Source organism: Anomaloglossus baeobatrachus, chromosome 6, assembly GCF_048569485.1.
Source record: "Anomaloglossus baeobatrachus isolate aAnoBae1 chromosome 6, aAnoBae1.hap1, whole genome shotgun sequence".
NCBI lineage: Eukaryota > Metazoa > Chordata > Amphibia > Anura > Aromobatidae > Anomaloglossus > Anomaloglossus baeobatrachus.
The window spans coordinates 149,046,598-149,058,919 of NC_134358.1; the positions used below are offsets into that span (position 1 = coordinate 149,046,598).

Sequence of the window (12,322 nt, forward strand, 5' to 3'; positions counted from 1 at the left end):
GGTTACAGTGAGACACGCCCCCACGCTGAGTGACAGGTGTCACACTGAACCCAATCACAGCAGCCGGTGGGCGTGTCTATACTGTGTAGTGAAATAAATAATTAAATAATTAAAAAAAACGGCGTGCGGTCCCCCCCAATTTTAAAACCAGCCAGATAAAGCCATACGGCTGAAGGCTGGTATTCTCAGGATGGGGAGCTCCACGTTATGGGGAGCCCCCCAGCCTAACAATATCAGCCAACAGCCGCCCAGAATTGCCGCATACATTATATGCGACAGTTCTGGGACTGTACCCGGCTCTTCCCGATTTGCCCTGGTGCGTTGGCAAATCGGGGTAATAAGGAGTTATTGGCAGCCCATAGCTGCCAATAAGTCCTAGATTAATCATGTCAGGCGTCTATGAGACACCATCCATGATTAATCTGTAAATTACAGTAAATAAACACACACACGCCCGCCCGAAAAAATCCTTTAATAAAAAACACAAACATATACCCTGGTTCACCACTTTAATCAGCCCCAAAAAGCCCTCCATGTCCGGCGTAATCCAGGATGCTCCAGCGTCGCTTCCAGCGCTGCTGCATGGAGGTGACCGGAGCTGCAGAAGACACAGCCGCTCCGGTCAGCTTCACACAGCTAATGAACACAGCCGCGCGATCAGCTGCTGTCACTGAGGTTACCCGCTGTCACTGGATCCAGCGGTGGATGCAGCGGTGGCCGCGGGTAACCTCAGTGACAGCTCAGCTGATCGCGCTACTCACCGCTGCTCCTCTCACCTCCACGCAGCAACTGAGGTGAGAAGCGCGATCAGTGCGGCTCTTTCTGTGTCTGCGGTCAGCGGCCATGTAGCAGAGCTGAATGGCAGATGACATAGTAAAAACGCATCCCTACACATTACACACGCTTGGCAAGTTAATAAATAAAGAAAAAAAAAGGTGCCCAATGCATACGTCACAGAACACACGATCTAAAGGATCGCACACAAAATTTATCAATTTAACATAGACTACTAACGCTCGTGTGACAGCAAATGAACGACCTACATGCAATCTCATTCAATCGCATATGCGACCTGGGCGTGTCACATCGCATACGACATCGCATACGTAATTGTAAGGTGTAAAGCTGGCTTAAGATTGAGGAATATTGCAAATTTTTTTCGACAAACTGTGTTTGTAATGTATTCTTTTTTTGGACACTTGATGTTGTAAATCACTTCTAAAATTTAAATAAAAATGTATTTGGAAACTGTGTGACGTTATATAATCAAAGACACAAGAGTAAATTTTATGCATGTTTTATTTGAAAGTTAACAATTGTGAAAAATATGTTATAAATTCTCGTAAGTTCGTGGGGTGGAGATAACACTGGTGAGGCTCGCAGGGCTGCCCCCTTCAACAGATGGGGTATGTAAAGAGGAGAGGGAAGGGGAAGGTTGGGCAGAGGGTAATACAGAATGGGAAGGTGTGGCAAAGGTAAGAGAATTGTTGGGAAGAAAAGGGTTTGGAGAGACAGAATATTGATGAGGGCTGGGAGAAGGCTGAGGGATGGGAGAAGGCTGAGGGCTGGGATATGGTGGATTTTGTGATAAGAGGGGCACAGACACAGAATGACGGTTTGTGAAATGTGTTGTTGGTGGAGCGGACATTGAGGATGGGGATGGAGTTGGGGCTGACATTTGTTGGCTAGAAAGTGGGGATGGAGAAGGAACATAACTTTGTATAGAGTGTTGATGATATGCAGGCATTGATGTAGGGTTTTGCATTGCAGAATGGTACTGGACAGATGATGGGTAATGTCCAGAGGGCTGAAACTGTGCAGAAGTTTGGTGAGTAGGGGCTGCTGGCTGAGGTGGTTGAGTAGTGGAGGCTGGGTGAGGTGTTGTCAGAGGGGCTGTTTGAGGTGGTACAGTAGGGGCTGGTGGTAGAGTAGGTGCTGGAGGCTGAGGAGGAACAGTATAGGCTGGAGGGTGAGGTGGTAGAGTAGTGGGTAAATTAAGAGAAGAAAGGTAACGTACTCTGCAAAGAGCATCCTGGCAGGCCTGCATCACATACAGTTGCTGCTCAGAGGTTAGGTTTTCCAGCTGTCCGACTATGGATTGGAAATAGTGTTGTGTGGGTCTTAACTCTGAACGCATCAGATCCATCTTGCTGGACAACTCATGTAAGCTATGGCTTATCAGTTGGAAGCCAGCAATTATTTGCTCTGATAACACCTTCATTAAGCTATGGATGGATGCGTTTAGAGCTAAGATTTCGGGGCTGCCCCTATCCAGTCCCCTTGGGCGCTGTCGCACCGAACCAAAAGTTGTTCGCGTGTCAGAAGCGTCCAAGGGGTTGGTTAAGGGAACACCTACTCGCTGCTGAGCAGCAGCTGCATGCACTGAGGTCTGCCAGTAAGCTGTTGGGAAAGATGGTATGGAAGGTAAAGATGTAGAAGAAGTAGAGGTGGAAGGGAAAGAAGTAGAGGTGGAAGGGAGGGAGGGATCAGCGGTAGAGGTGGAAGGGAGGGAGGAATCAGAGGTAGAGGTGGAAGGGAGGGATGGATCACAGGGACTGTTGGAGGGGGCACCAGTGACGGTCTCTTCTGTCATCGTTTCAGGAGGGGGCTGGACTGCTGCAGGCTCCGTCGTGCTACAGAATGTTCTGTGGGATTAAACAAAAAACAAAATTTAAATTACTTTCAAATTTTAATAAGCATTCTGTTCTCCAAAAAAAAAGCATAAATAATTTACAAATCAACTCAAAGTCGGTGCAATTACCTTCTAGAAATCATAGACGATCGCAGGAACGCAAGGGCTTCGGCATACTTGTACTTGGAGCCCTTGCGTTTCCCCGAACCACTTGGAGCCTGCATTTCCACATTTAACTCCCTCCTGAAACGATCGCGTAGGGACCGCCACCGGGTGATCAGCCTTGTACCTGAAAATAGATAATACAAAAGATTCAGAGAATTACAGTGTAAAGCCGACAAGTACATTCAATGAATTATCTATACTTACGTGCATTGTTTTGGGCCCTTGTGTCTAATCTATCCCATCCATCTAGCATGATTCCAGCGATTTGGTCCCAGAGTCGTCGGGTGACAACTGCATCAGCATGGCGGTGGTCTTGCATGGACCACAACGGCTGCCTTTCATGGACGAGGTCGATGAGGAGGTCGACATCGAATCCCGCTTCCTCCACATCTGATTCCCCGTCCGGCCGCCGCTGTGAACCCTGTGTAATCAGAAACATATTGAACATTAAAACCATTAATGTGATACATCCTTTCAGAATAAATGAAAACACACTCACACGCTGTCGACCACCGCCGCGCACACGACCCCGGGCATCGCTGGGAGGGACTCTAGGACGGGCACCACCTTGCACCTAAAAATAGAATTAAAACATTAGAACCAACAACATTTTTATTTTGTGTTGTAATGTTTGTGATATAAGTTATATGAAATATACTTACATGTTGCGAGCCTTCACCAGACATCTCGCCACCCCGTTCGCCTTCTTCTGGGCTCCCCTGTGATTCATCTTCCGCCTGCTCTTCCTGTATGCAAGTTTGTAAAATTTTTGTTATATTTCATCTCAGATCACAAAGTCAATCGGTTAATAATAATTACCTCCAATCGCTGTTGCCTTGAAGGGGGGCTCCCAGAAGAAGACATGATATAAGAGCTATAAAAATGAAAAACAACACGTTAGTAAAACAAAGTTGCCGCTAATCACCGGTACAGTGGCCTGCAAACATACATACTTACATGTGTTGGCAACTGTTGTGGTACTAAAGGACACGTCACAGAACACTCAAGACCACTTTAGTTGGTGGATGTCAACCACCGAGCAAAAAGCTGTGGAGAGACAAAAAACAACACGTTAGTAAAACAAAGTTGCCGCTAATCACCGGTACAGTGGCCTGCAAACATACATACTTACATGTGTTGGCAACTGTTGTGGTACTAAAGGACACGTCACAGAACACTCAAGACCACTTTAGTTGGTGGATGTCAACCACCGAGCAAAAAGCTGTGGAGAGACAAAAAACAACACGTTAGTAAAACAAAGTTGACGCTAATCACCGGTACAGTGGCCTGCAAACATACATACTTACATGTGTTGGCAACTGTTGTGGTACTAAAGGACACGTCACAGAACACTCAAGACCACTTTAGTTGGTGGATGTCAACCACCGAGCAAAAAGCTGTGGAGAGACAAAAAACAACACGTTAGTAAAACAAAGTTGACGCTAATCACCGGTACAGTGGCCTGCAAACATACATACTTACATGTGTTGGCAACTGTTGTGGTACTAAAGGACACGTCACAGAACACTCAAGACCACTTTAGTTGGTGGATGTCAACCACCGAGCAAAAAGCTGTGGAGAGACAAAAAACAACACGTTAGTAAAACAAAGTTGACGCTAATCACCGGTACAGTGGCCTGCAAACATACATACTTACATGTGTTGGCAACTGTTGTGGTACTAAAGGACACGTCACAGAACACTCAAGACCACTTTAGTTGGTGGATGTCAACCACCGAGCAAAAAGCTGTGGAGAGACAAAAAACAACACGTTAGTAAAACAAAGTTGACGCTAATCACCGGTACAGTGGCCTGCAAACAGATGCTTTTTAATATATATATATATATATTAAAATATATATATATATATATATATATATATATATATATATATATATATATATATATCTCTATATATATATATATATATATATATATATATATATATCTCTATATATATATATATATCTATATATCTATATATCTATATATCTATATATCTATATATCTATATATCTATATATATATATATATATATATATATATATGATAATACATGAATATCCCCACCCACAATAATACCATTAATAACCCAATCCACCAAGGTAAAATAATCCCATAAACTAAAGAAATCTATACCCTCATAGCACAATTTTTTTTCCGAAACTTTAACTCCCTCTGCAATTCTATTTTTAAAACCTAATAAAAAACAACATTAAAATTACACACACACACACACACACACACACACACACACACACACACACGTGTAACCGTTAAACATAGATCCCTATACAACAAAGTACATTAATGTTTTTGTGTGACCATTGCAAAATACAACCCCAAAAAAATCGATGATAACCAAAATTTTAAACCATATAAAAACACTAAACAGGCGCAAAAATAGGCAAAATGACCAGATTGGGAATATTTTTATTTTTAATTTTTTTTTTTACTTTTTTTCGATTTTTCTAAACCAAAAAAAAAAAAAAAAAAAGAGCATAAACTCTTTATTGAAAAATTTAACAGTACAAATAAATACAGAACGAAGAAAAAAAAAATAAAAAATGGAACCACAAAAAAAATACAAAATAAATATACTAATTAAACATACAAAAAAGTAACAAAATATAGAACAGAAAAATAAAAATGGAATAAAACCTCTAACCAAAAAAAAAAAAAGGAATATACTAAAAAAAAAAAAAATACAAAATAAAAAAAAAAAAAATACAAAATAAAACTCTAATAAAGTAATAAAATGAAAAAAAACCCCATGACAAATAAAAAAAAAAAAAAAATACAAAAAAAAGGGGGACAACAGATCACAGAAATACACCTCACCCTGGCAATGGCTGTTCCGCCTTGGATCTAGCTGGTCTCTGGCTGTTCCTCCTTGGATCTAGCTGGTCTCTGGAAGGTCTTCTCTGCATGTGCTCTGGGTCTGCTCTGGCTGGTTTGTTGGTCAGGTAGCATTGTCTGATTGTTGATAACAGCTTCTTTATATACCTTTCTAAATTTAGCAACTTCCTGGGCATGCTCAGTAGAGCATGACGGAATCCTGCGCTGGATTCCGTTGTAAGACTGATTACGACGGAATCCTGCACCATAGACATGCATTACAAGCTTGGCGGATCGCGACGGATTCCTGCAAGGTGCGTTGTTTTCAACGGCCCGAAAAACGTTACATTCTGCGTTGCTCCCCGCTCGGCGGTCAGTCAAAAACGACGGACCGCGACGCAGCGGATGCAACGCAGGGTCATCAGTCGCAATCCGTCACTAATAGAAGTCTATGGGGAAATACAGGATTCCTGCAAAATATTTTGCAGGATTCCGTAATTCCTCAAGGCTACGGATTGTGACTGATGCAAAACACAGGATGTGTGAACTTAGCCTTAGTCAAATAGCCCTTACACAGGCTGGAGGTGTGTTTGGGGTCATTGTCCTGTTGAAAAATATATGATGGTCCACCTAAACGCAAAGAGGATGGAATAGCACGCCGCTGCAAGATGCTGTGGTAGCCATGCTGGTTCTGTATGCCTTCAATTTTGAATAAATCCCCAACAGTGTCACCAGCAAAGCACCCCCACACCATCACACCTCCTCCTCCATGCTTCACGGTGGGAACCAGGCATGTAGAGTCCATCTGTTCACCTTTTCTACAAAGACACGGTGGTTGGATCCAAAGATCTCAAATTTGGACTCATCAGACCAAAGCACAGATTTCCACTGGTCTAATGTCCATTCCTTGTGTTCTTTAGCCCAAACAAGTCTCTTCTGCTTGTTGTCTGTCCTTAGCAGTGGTTTCCTAGCAGCTATTTTACCATGAAGGCCTGCTGCACAAAGTCTCCTCTTAACAGTTGTTCTAGAGATGAGAAGGTGTGTCCAAACGTTTGGTCTGTACTGTAATTGGATGTAATAAATAAAGACCTTAAAGAGTAAATGTAGATTTAACTTCTATTTCATAAATCAATAGTATACATAAAAAATGTTTGTAACATATCAGAGACATTTGCTTCTTTCATCTCCTAGATTGATCTGTTAGGTGGGCTTTACACGCTGCGACATCGCTAGCAATTGCTAGCGATGTCGAGCGCAATAGCACCCGCCCCCGTCGCACAGCCGATATGTGGTGATCGCTGCCGTAGCGAACATTATCGCTACAGCAGCGTCACACCCACATACCTGCTCTGCGACATCGCTGTGACCGGCGAACCGCCTCCTTTCCGCCCAATAGAAAAAAAAGGAGGAGATGAGCGGCCGGAACATGCCGCCCACCTCCTTCCTTCCTCCTTTTCCAGTGGACGGAGGTAAGGAGATGTTTGTCGTTCCAGCGGCGTCACACATAGCGATGTGTGCTGCCACAGGAACGACAAACAACATCGTACCTGCAGCAGCACCGATATTATGGAAATGAACGGTGTGTCAATGTGCAACGATTTTGCACGTTTTTGCGCACATTGATCGTCGGTCATTTGTGTTACATGCTGCGATGTTGCTACCGGCGCCAGATGTGCATCACTAACAACGTGACCCCGACGATATATTGGCAGCGATGTCGCAGCGTGTAAAGTACCCCTTACTCTTAATTTAGGTGTAAAATCTGTATTCAGTGAAGACAGACTTTCCTATTGAGATAGGAGATGGCATTTGGTTCTTTTAAAATTCCATGGAGAGGGGAGGGGAAGCAAGAGGGACAAGCTGCACGTGCAGACATTCTGCAGCAAGAACTTATGGAATGACTGTTAGGGGCACTTTGCACGCTGCGACATCGCAGGCCGATGCTGCGATGCCGAGCGCGATAGTGCCCGCCCCCGTCGCAACTGCGATATCCTTGTGATAGCTGTCGTAGCGAACATTATCGCTACGGCAGCTTCACATGGACTCACCTGTCCTGCGACCGTCGCTCTGGCCGGCGACCCGCCTCCTTATTAAGGGGGCGGGTCGTGCGACGTCACACGGCAGGCGGCCAATAGGAGCGGAGGGGCGGAGATGAGCGAGATGTAAACATCCCGCCCACCTCCTTCTTTCCGCATATCCTACGGAAGCCGCAGTGACGCCGGTAGGAGATGTTCCTCGCTCCTGCGGCTTCACACACAGCGATGTGTGCTGCCGCAGGAGCGAGGAACGACATCGGACTGTCGCGTCAGCGTAATCATGGATTACGCCGACGCTGCACCGATGATACGATTCCGACGCTTTTGCGCTCGTTAATCGTATCATCGAGCCTTTACACACTACGATGTCGCATGCGATGCCGGAAGTGCGTCATTTTCAATTTGACCCCACCGACATCGCACCTGCGATGTCGTAGTGTGCAAAGCCCGCCTTAGGCTATGGGCACATGTTGCAGACAATCTGCACCCAAATCTGCATGTTCTGGCAGGAAAAATTCTGGAGGGAAAAAAATGTGCAATTTTCCTCTTTTCCCCCGATTTGCTGCTTTTTTAGGCCCGCAACACACATCCGTGCCTCCGGTACGTGTTTGGTACATTTTTGCATGTACCGGAGACACGGAGACCCATGTTATTCTATGGGTGATAGCACACACGCGTAAAATCACACAGAACGTGTGTCCGTGTGCTAAGTACGTGTGTGCGTTTTTCCGCACGGACAGCATGTCTGTTTTTGGCGGTCAGCACGCAGGCACGGACCCGCTAAAGTCAATGGGTCCGTGCCTGCACAGACGGCAAACGAGGAGCATGTCCGTGTTCAGCACGTTTCGTCCGTGTGCGTTTTTAAACGAGCGATCTATTTTTTTTTTATAATAAAGTCAGTCTACTTACCTTTTTTACTGCTGTTCTCAGTCATACTTACATTGGCGCTCGGTCTTTTTGTTCCCCCGGCTCAAACTTACCAATCCCTGATCACCATCGCGGCGAGGAACAGCTGTGCCAAAAATATGCGGCTTCAATTCATTTGAAAATGCCAGCCGCTCATTAATCAATCTACTATTCCCTGCTTCCCCCGCCCACTGGCGCTTATGATTGGTTGCAGTAAGACTCGCCCCCACACTGAGTGACAGCTGTCTCACTGCAACCAATCACAGCAGCCGGTGGGCGGGTCTATACTGTGCAGTGAAATAAATAAATAATTAATTTAAAAAAACGGCGTGCGGTCCCCCCCAATTTTGATACCAGCCAAGATAAAGCCATACGGCTGAAGGCTAGTATTCTCAGGATGGGGAGCCCCACGTTATGGGGAGCCTCCCAGCCTAACAATATCAGCCAGCAGCTGCCCGGAATTGCCGCATACAATAGATGCGACAGTTCTGGGACTCTACCCGGCTCTTCCCGATTTGCCCTGGTGCGTTGGCAATCGGGGTAATAAGGAGTTAATGGCAGCAGCCCATAGCTGCCAATAAGTCCAAGATTAATCATTGCAGGCATCTATGAGACACCCCCAATGATTAACCTTCAAGTTAAAGTAAATAAACACACAGTGAAAAAATCCTTTAGTTGAAATAAAAAAGAATAACAAATTCCTTTGTTCACTAATTTATTATGCCCCAAATACCCATCCATGTCCGGCGTAATCCACGGAGGTCTCGCGTCGCTTCCAGCTCTGCTACATGAAGGTGACAGGAGCTGCAGAAGAACACCGCCGCTCCTGTCAGCTCCACGCAGCAACTGAGGTGAGTAGCGTGATCAGCGATGATGTCACTCAGGTTACTCGCGGCCACCGCTGGATCCTCCAACTGTGAAAGCAAGTCGCCCAAGTGACAGCGATGAAGTCACAGGTGAGTTGCAGTAACAGGGGGAGGATCCAGCTGGCTGCGGGTAGCCTGAGTGATGGCAGCGCTAATCGCGCTGCTCACTTCAGTCACTCAGGGGATTAGCGGTCACCGGTGAGTCCTTCTTGGGTGACCGCTAATCAGTACGCGACACAGACAGAGCAGCGGTATGAGGATGAAGTCGGGTGATGTTCACCCGAGTTCATTCTCATCGTGCAACTCTGTCTGCTGTCAGCCGACATGTATCAACGACATTGTGCATCACACACTGACATTTCACACGGACATTTCACGTACACATACACCAACTTTCCACACGCACACACGGACATTCCACACGCACACACGGACATTCCACACGCACACACGGATAGCATACGCCATCACACGGATGTACCGGAGAAACGGCCAAAAAAAAGGAAGCACAGACCCGAAAAACGGACCGTGTCACACATACGTTTTTTATGCGGAAGTGTGTTTTTGGCCTTAGTTTGTTTTTTAAATTTCTTTCAGTGGTGAAAACGCAGAAAGAATTGACATGCAATAGATTATTTTCTGCAAGGACAAATCCTCAAATCCACAAATCCTCAAATCCTGTGTGCACAACACTTCAGAATTCTCATAGACTTTGCTGGCATCAGGAATTCCTTGCAGATTTCTGAAAATCTGCAAGAAAAATACACGACAACAAAAGCTGCAAAAACGTACCATGTGCATACAGCCTTGCAGTTTCACATTGAACCTTATAAGCACCAGCTGTCATCTGCAAAAATCTCTATTCATTAAATCAGGGGTGGGAAACCTCCGGCCTGCGGGCCGCATACTCCCCAGGGCTGTTTGAGCCCCTCCAGCCTCTCCAGGGCTGTGTGTTCCCCTCCAGCCTCTCCAGGGCTGTGTGTACCCTTCCAGCCTCTCCAGGGCTGTGTGTGCCCCTCCTGGGCTGTGTGTGCCCTTTCAGTCTACCCAGGGCTGTGTGAGCCCCTCCAGCCTCCCCAGGCCTCTGTGTGCTTCTCTAGTTTCCCCAGGCCTCTGCATGTACCCCTCTAGGTCTCCCCAGGCCTGTATGTACCCCCCAGTGCTGTATATACCACCAGCAATGTTTATGCCCGCCAACTATGTCTCTGCCCCCCATTGATGTATATACCCCATTGTGTCCGTACCCCCCCCCCAGTGATGTATATGCCCCTAGTGTCTCCTGTGATGTATATGCCCCAGCCCTTCCTGGGATGTATATGTCCTCACCGTCTCCTTTGTGATGTAGATACAGCATTTCCAGCCGATACACACCTGGAAAAGCAGTTGTGAAAAGCAACAAGATCAATATCACCTAATATCACACCCACACCAAAGAGAAGCAGCTCCATCCACTGCAATGAGTTTGACCAAGTATAGCAGGGTAATTTTCAAGTTGATCATTTTGTGTGGCTCCCAAAAGATGGTAAAAATTTCCAAATGGCCCCCGGCAGAAAAAAGGTTCCCCACCCCAGCACTAAATACAGATTTTAGCTGTGAATTAACAATTTTGAGAATAATTGATCAGTCCAGGAGAAAGGAGATATATTACAAAGTTTCTTACTTTCATGTGTACTATTGAGTTATGAAATAAAACGACGATCACTCTTTACTATAATAATCTCATATTTCCGTCTTCCTTGTCCCTCCATATGTGTTCCTTGACATATTCAGCATGTGATGTAACTTATATAGACTATATCAGTCACTTATGTAGAATATGATAATCTCCAGCTTTGTATTGCCTTTGTATTGGAGACGCTCAATATGTTGTAGTTAGAATATTACACTTCATTGTACTATATACAGTAGGTTTATCAATTCCAGCAATCATAATTTGCGCAGTATAATCGCTATCTTGGTAGATGTGCTGTCAGTCTCGCTGCCGGCCAGTAGAGTGCAGTTAAAGAACCAATTTATAGAGCTGGGAATTAATCCAGACCAGGGAATTACTTTTCCCAGCAGCATCGTATAAAATGCTGAAGCTTGTAGTTCTACAGAAGCCATATGGCCACCACTTTGAGCTCATTAACCCTTACTGAGCCTTCCGATGTTTTCATTTCATGACATTTGGAACATACAGGTATTGATTCTTAAAATATTTGTTTCCTACCTTCCTAGGGATCCAAACCCAAAATGGATTCATGTTAATGTAGTAAGGCATATTAGCAAAATGTGAGCTTTTGTAGCCTAATTACAGAATGTATTAGAGAACTGCATACATTACAATTCCCTAATATACTGGTATTATCATTATAGGTATGGAAATGTTCCAGCAAGTACCAGCAGGGCTATCGTGACTCCAATATGTGGCTTGTTTTCTGGCAGGCTAATTGACTCCCTTAGAAAGCCACAATAGGCACATAGGCCACTGGCAATGAATATTATAGCAGCTTGTGAAAAAAAATCATATATTACATATTTAAAATCAACTATTACTTTCCTATTATCCATTTATATTCGCAGAAAATATTGCCCCGTGAGGAGCGTTTGTCTAGTGAAGTCTTTGCTGTGCCGACTAGCTTTATTTTGGGTCGGGCATGGCACAATTAGAAATGCGGGCCTGGGGAACACATATTACTATGCAGGAGCTATGAAAAGTTTTAATGTTGTCATTTCCATTAGTCAATGATTACTACGCTTTATTAATGGATGAAGAGCTTGACGCATGCGTTGGTTATGGCATCTCCAGGGTCTTCTTCGTGACGTGAGTAGTATTTCCACATTCACCTCGTGGCTACCCCGAGCTTTGCCTACAGAGACCGGCACTTGTCAGAAGCGTC

General features: G+C 44.9%; 2 protein-coding genes across 6 annotated transcripts in view; one reads left to right on the plus strand and one right to left on the minus strand.

Annotated features, from left to right (window-relative positions):
• The window catches only part of NOL4 (nucleolar protein 4), a 428,227-nt gene that overhangs the window by 307,858 nt on the left and 108,047 nt on the right, over nucleotides 1-12,322 (plus strand). The window lies entirely within an intron of this gene.
• LOC142243750 (uncharacterized) lies at nucleotides 1,331-3,844 on the minus strand. The gene is made up of 7 exons (XM_075315956.1): nucleotides 3,755-3,844; nucleotides 3,617-3,671; nucleotides 3,460-3,543; nucleotides 3,297-3,371; nucleotides 3,002-3,218; nucleotides 2,762-2,921; nucleotides 1,331-2,645 (listed from the first exon to the last, which is right to left on the minus strand). Exons 2-7 carry the CDS (start codon nucleotides 3,659-3,661, stop codon nucleotides 1,331-1,333), a joined length of 1,896 nt encoding a protein of 631 aa, XP_075172071.1. The 5' UTR covers nucleotides 3,662-3,671; nucleotides 3,755-3,844.

What these genes read in the sequence shown, in the direction of transcription:
- LOC142243750 (XM_075315956.1), bottom strand. Translation starts at nt 3,661, where the DNA reads ATGTCTTCTTCTGGGAGCCCCCCTTCAAGGCAACAGCGATTGGAG. An exon ending in GCGGCGGTGGTCGACAGCGT is followed by an intron (nt 3,219 to 3,296) that starts GTGAGTGTGTTT and finishes CTGATTACACAG; the next exon opens with GGTTCACAGCGGCGGCCGGA. An exon ending in AAGGGCCCAAAACAATGCAC is followed by an intron (nt 2,922 to 3,001) that starts GTAAGTATAGAT and finishes ATCTATTTTCAG; the next exon opens with GTACAAGGCTGATCACCCGG.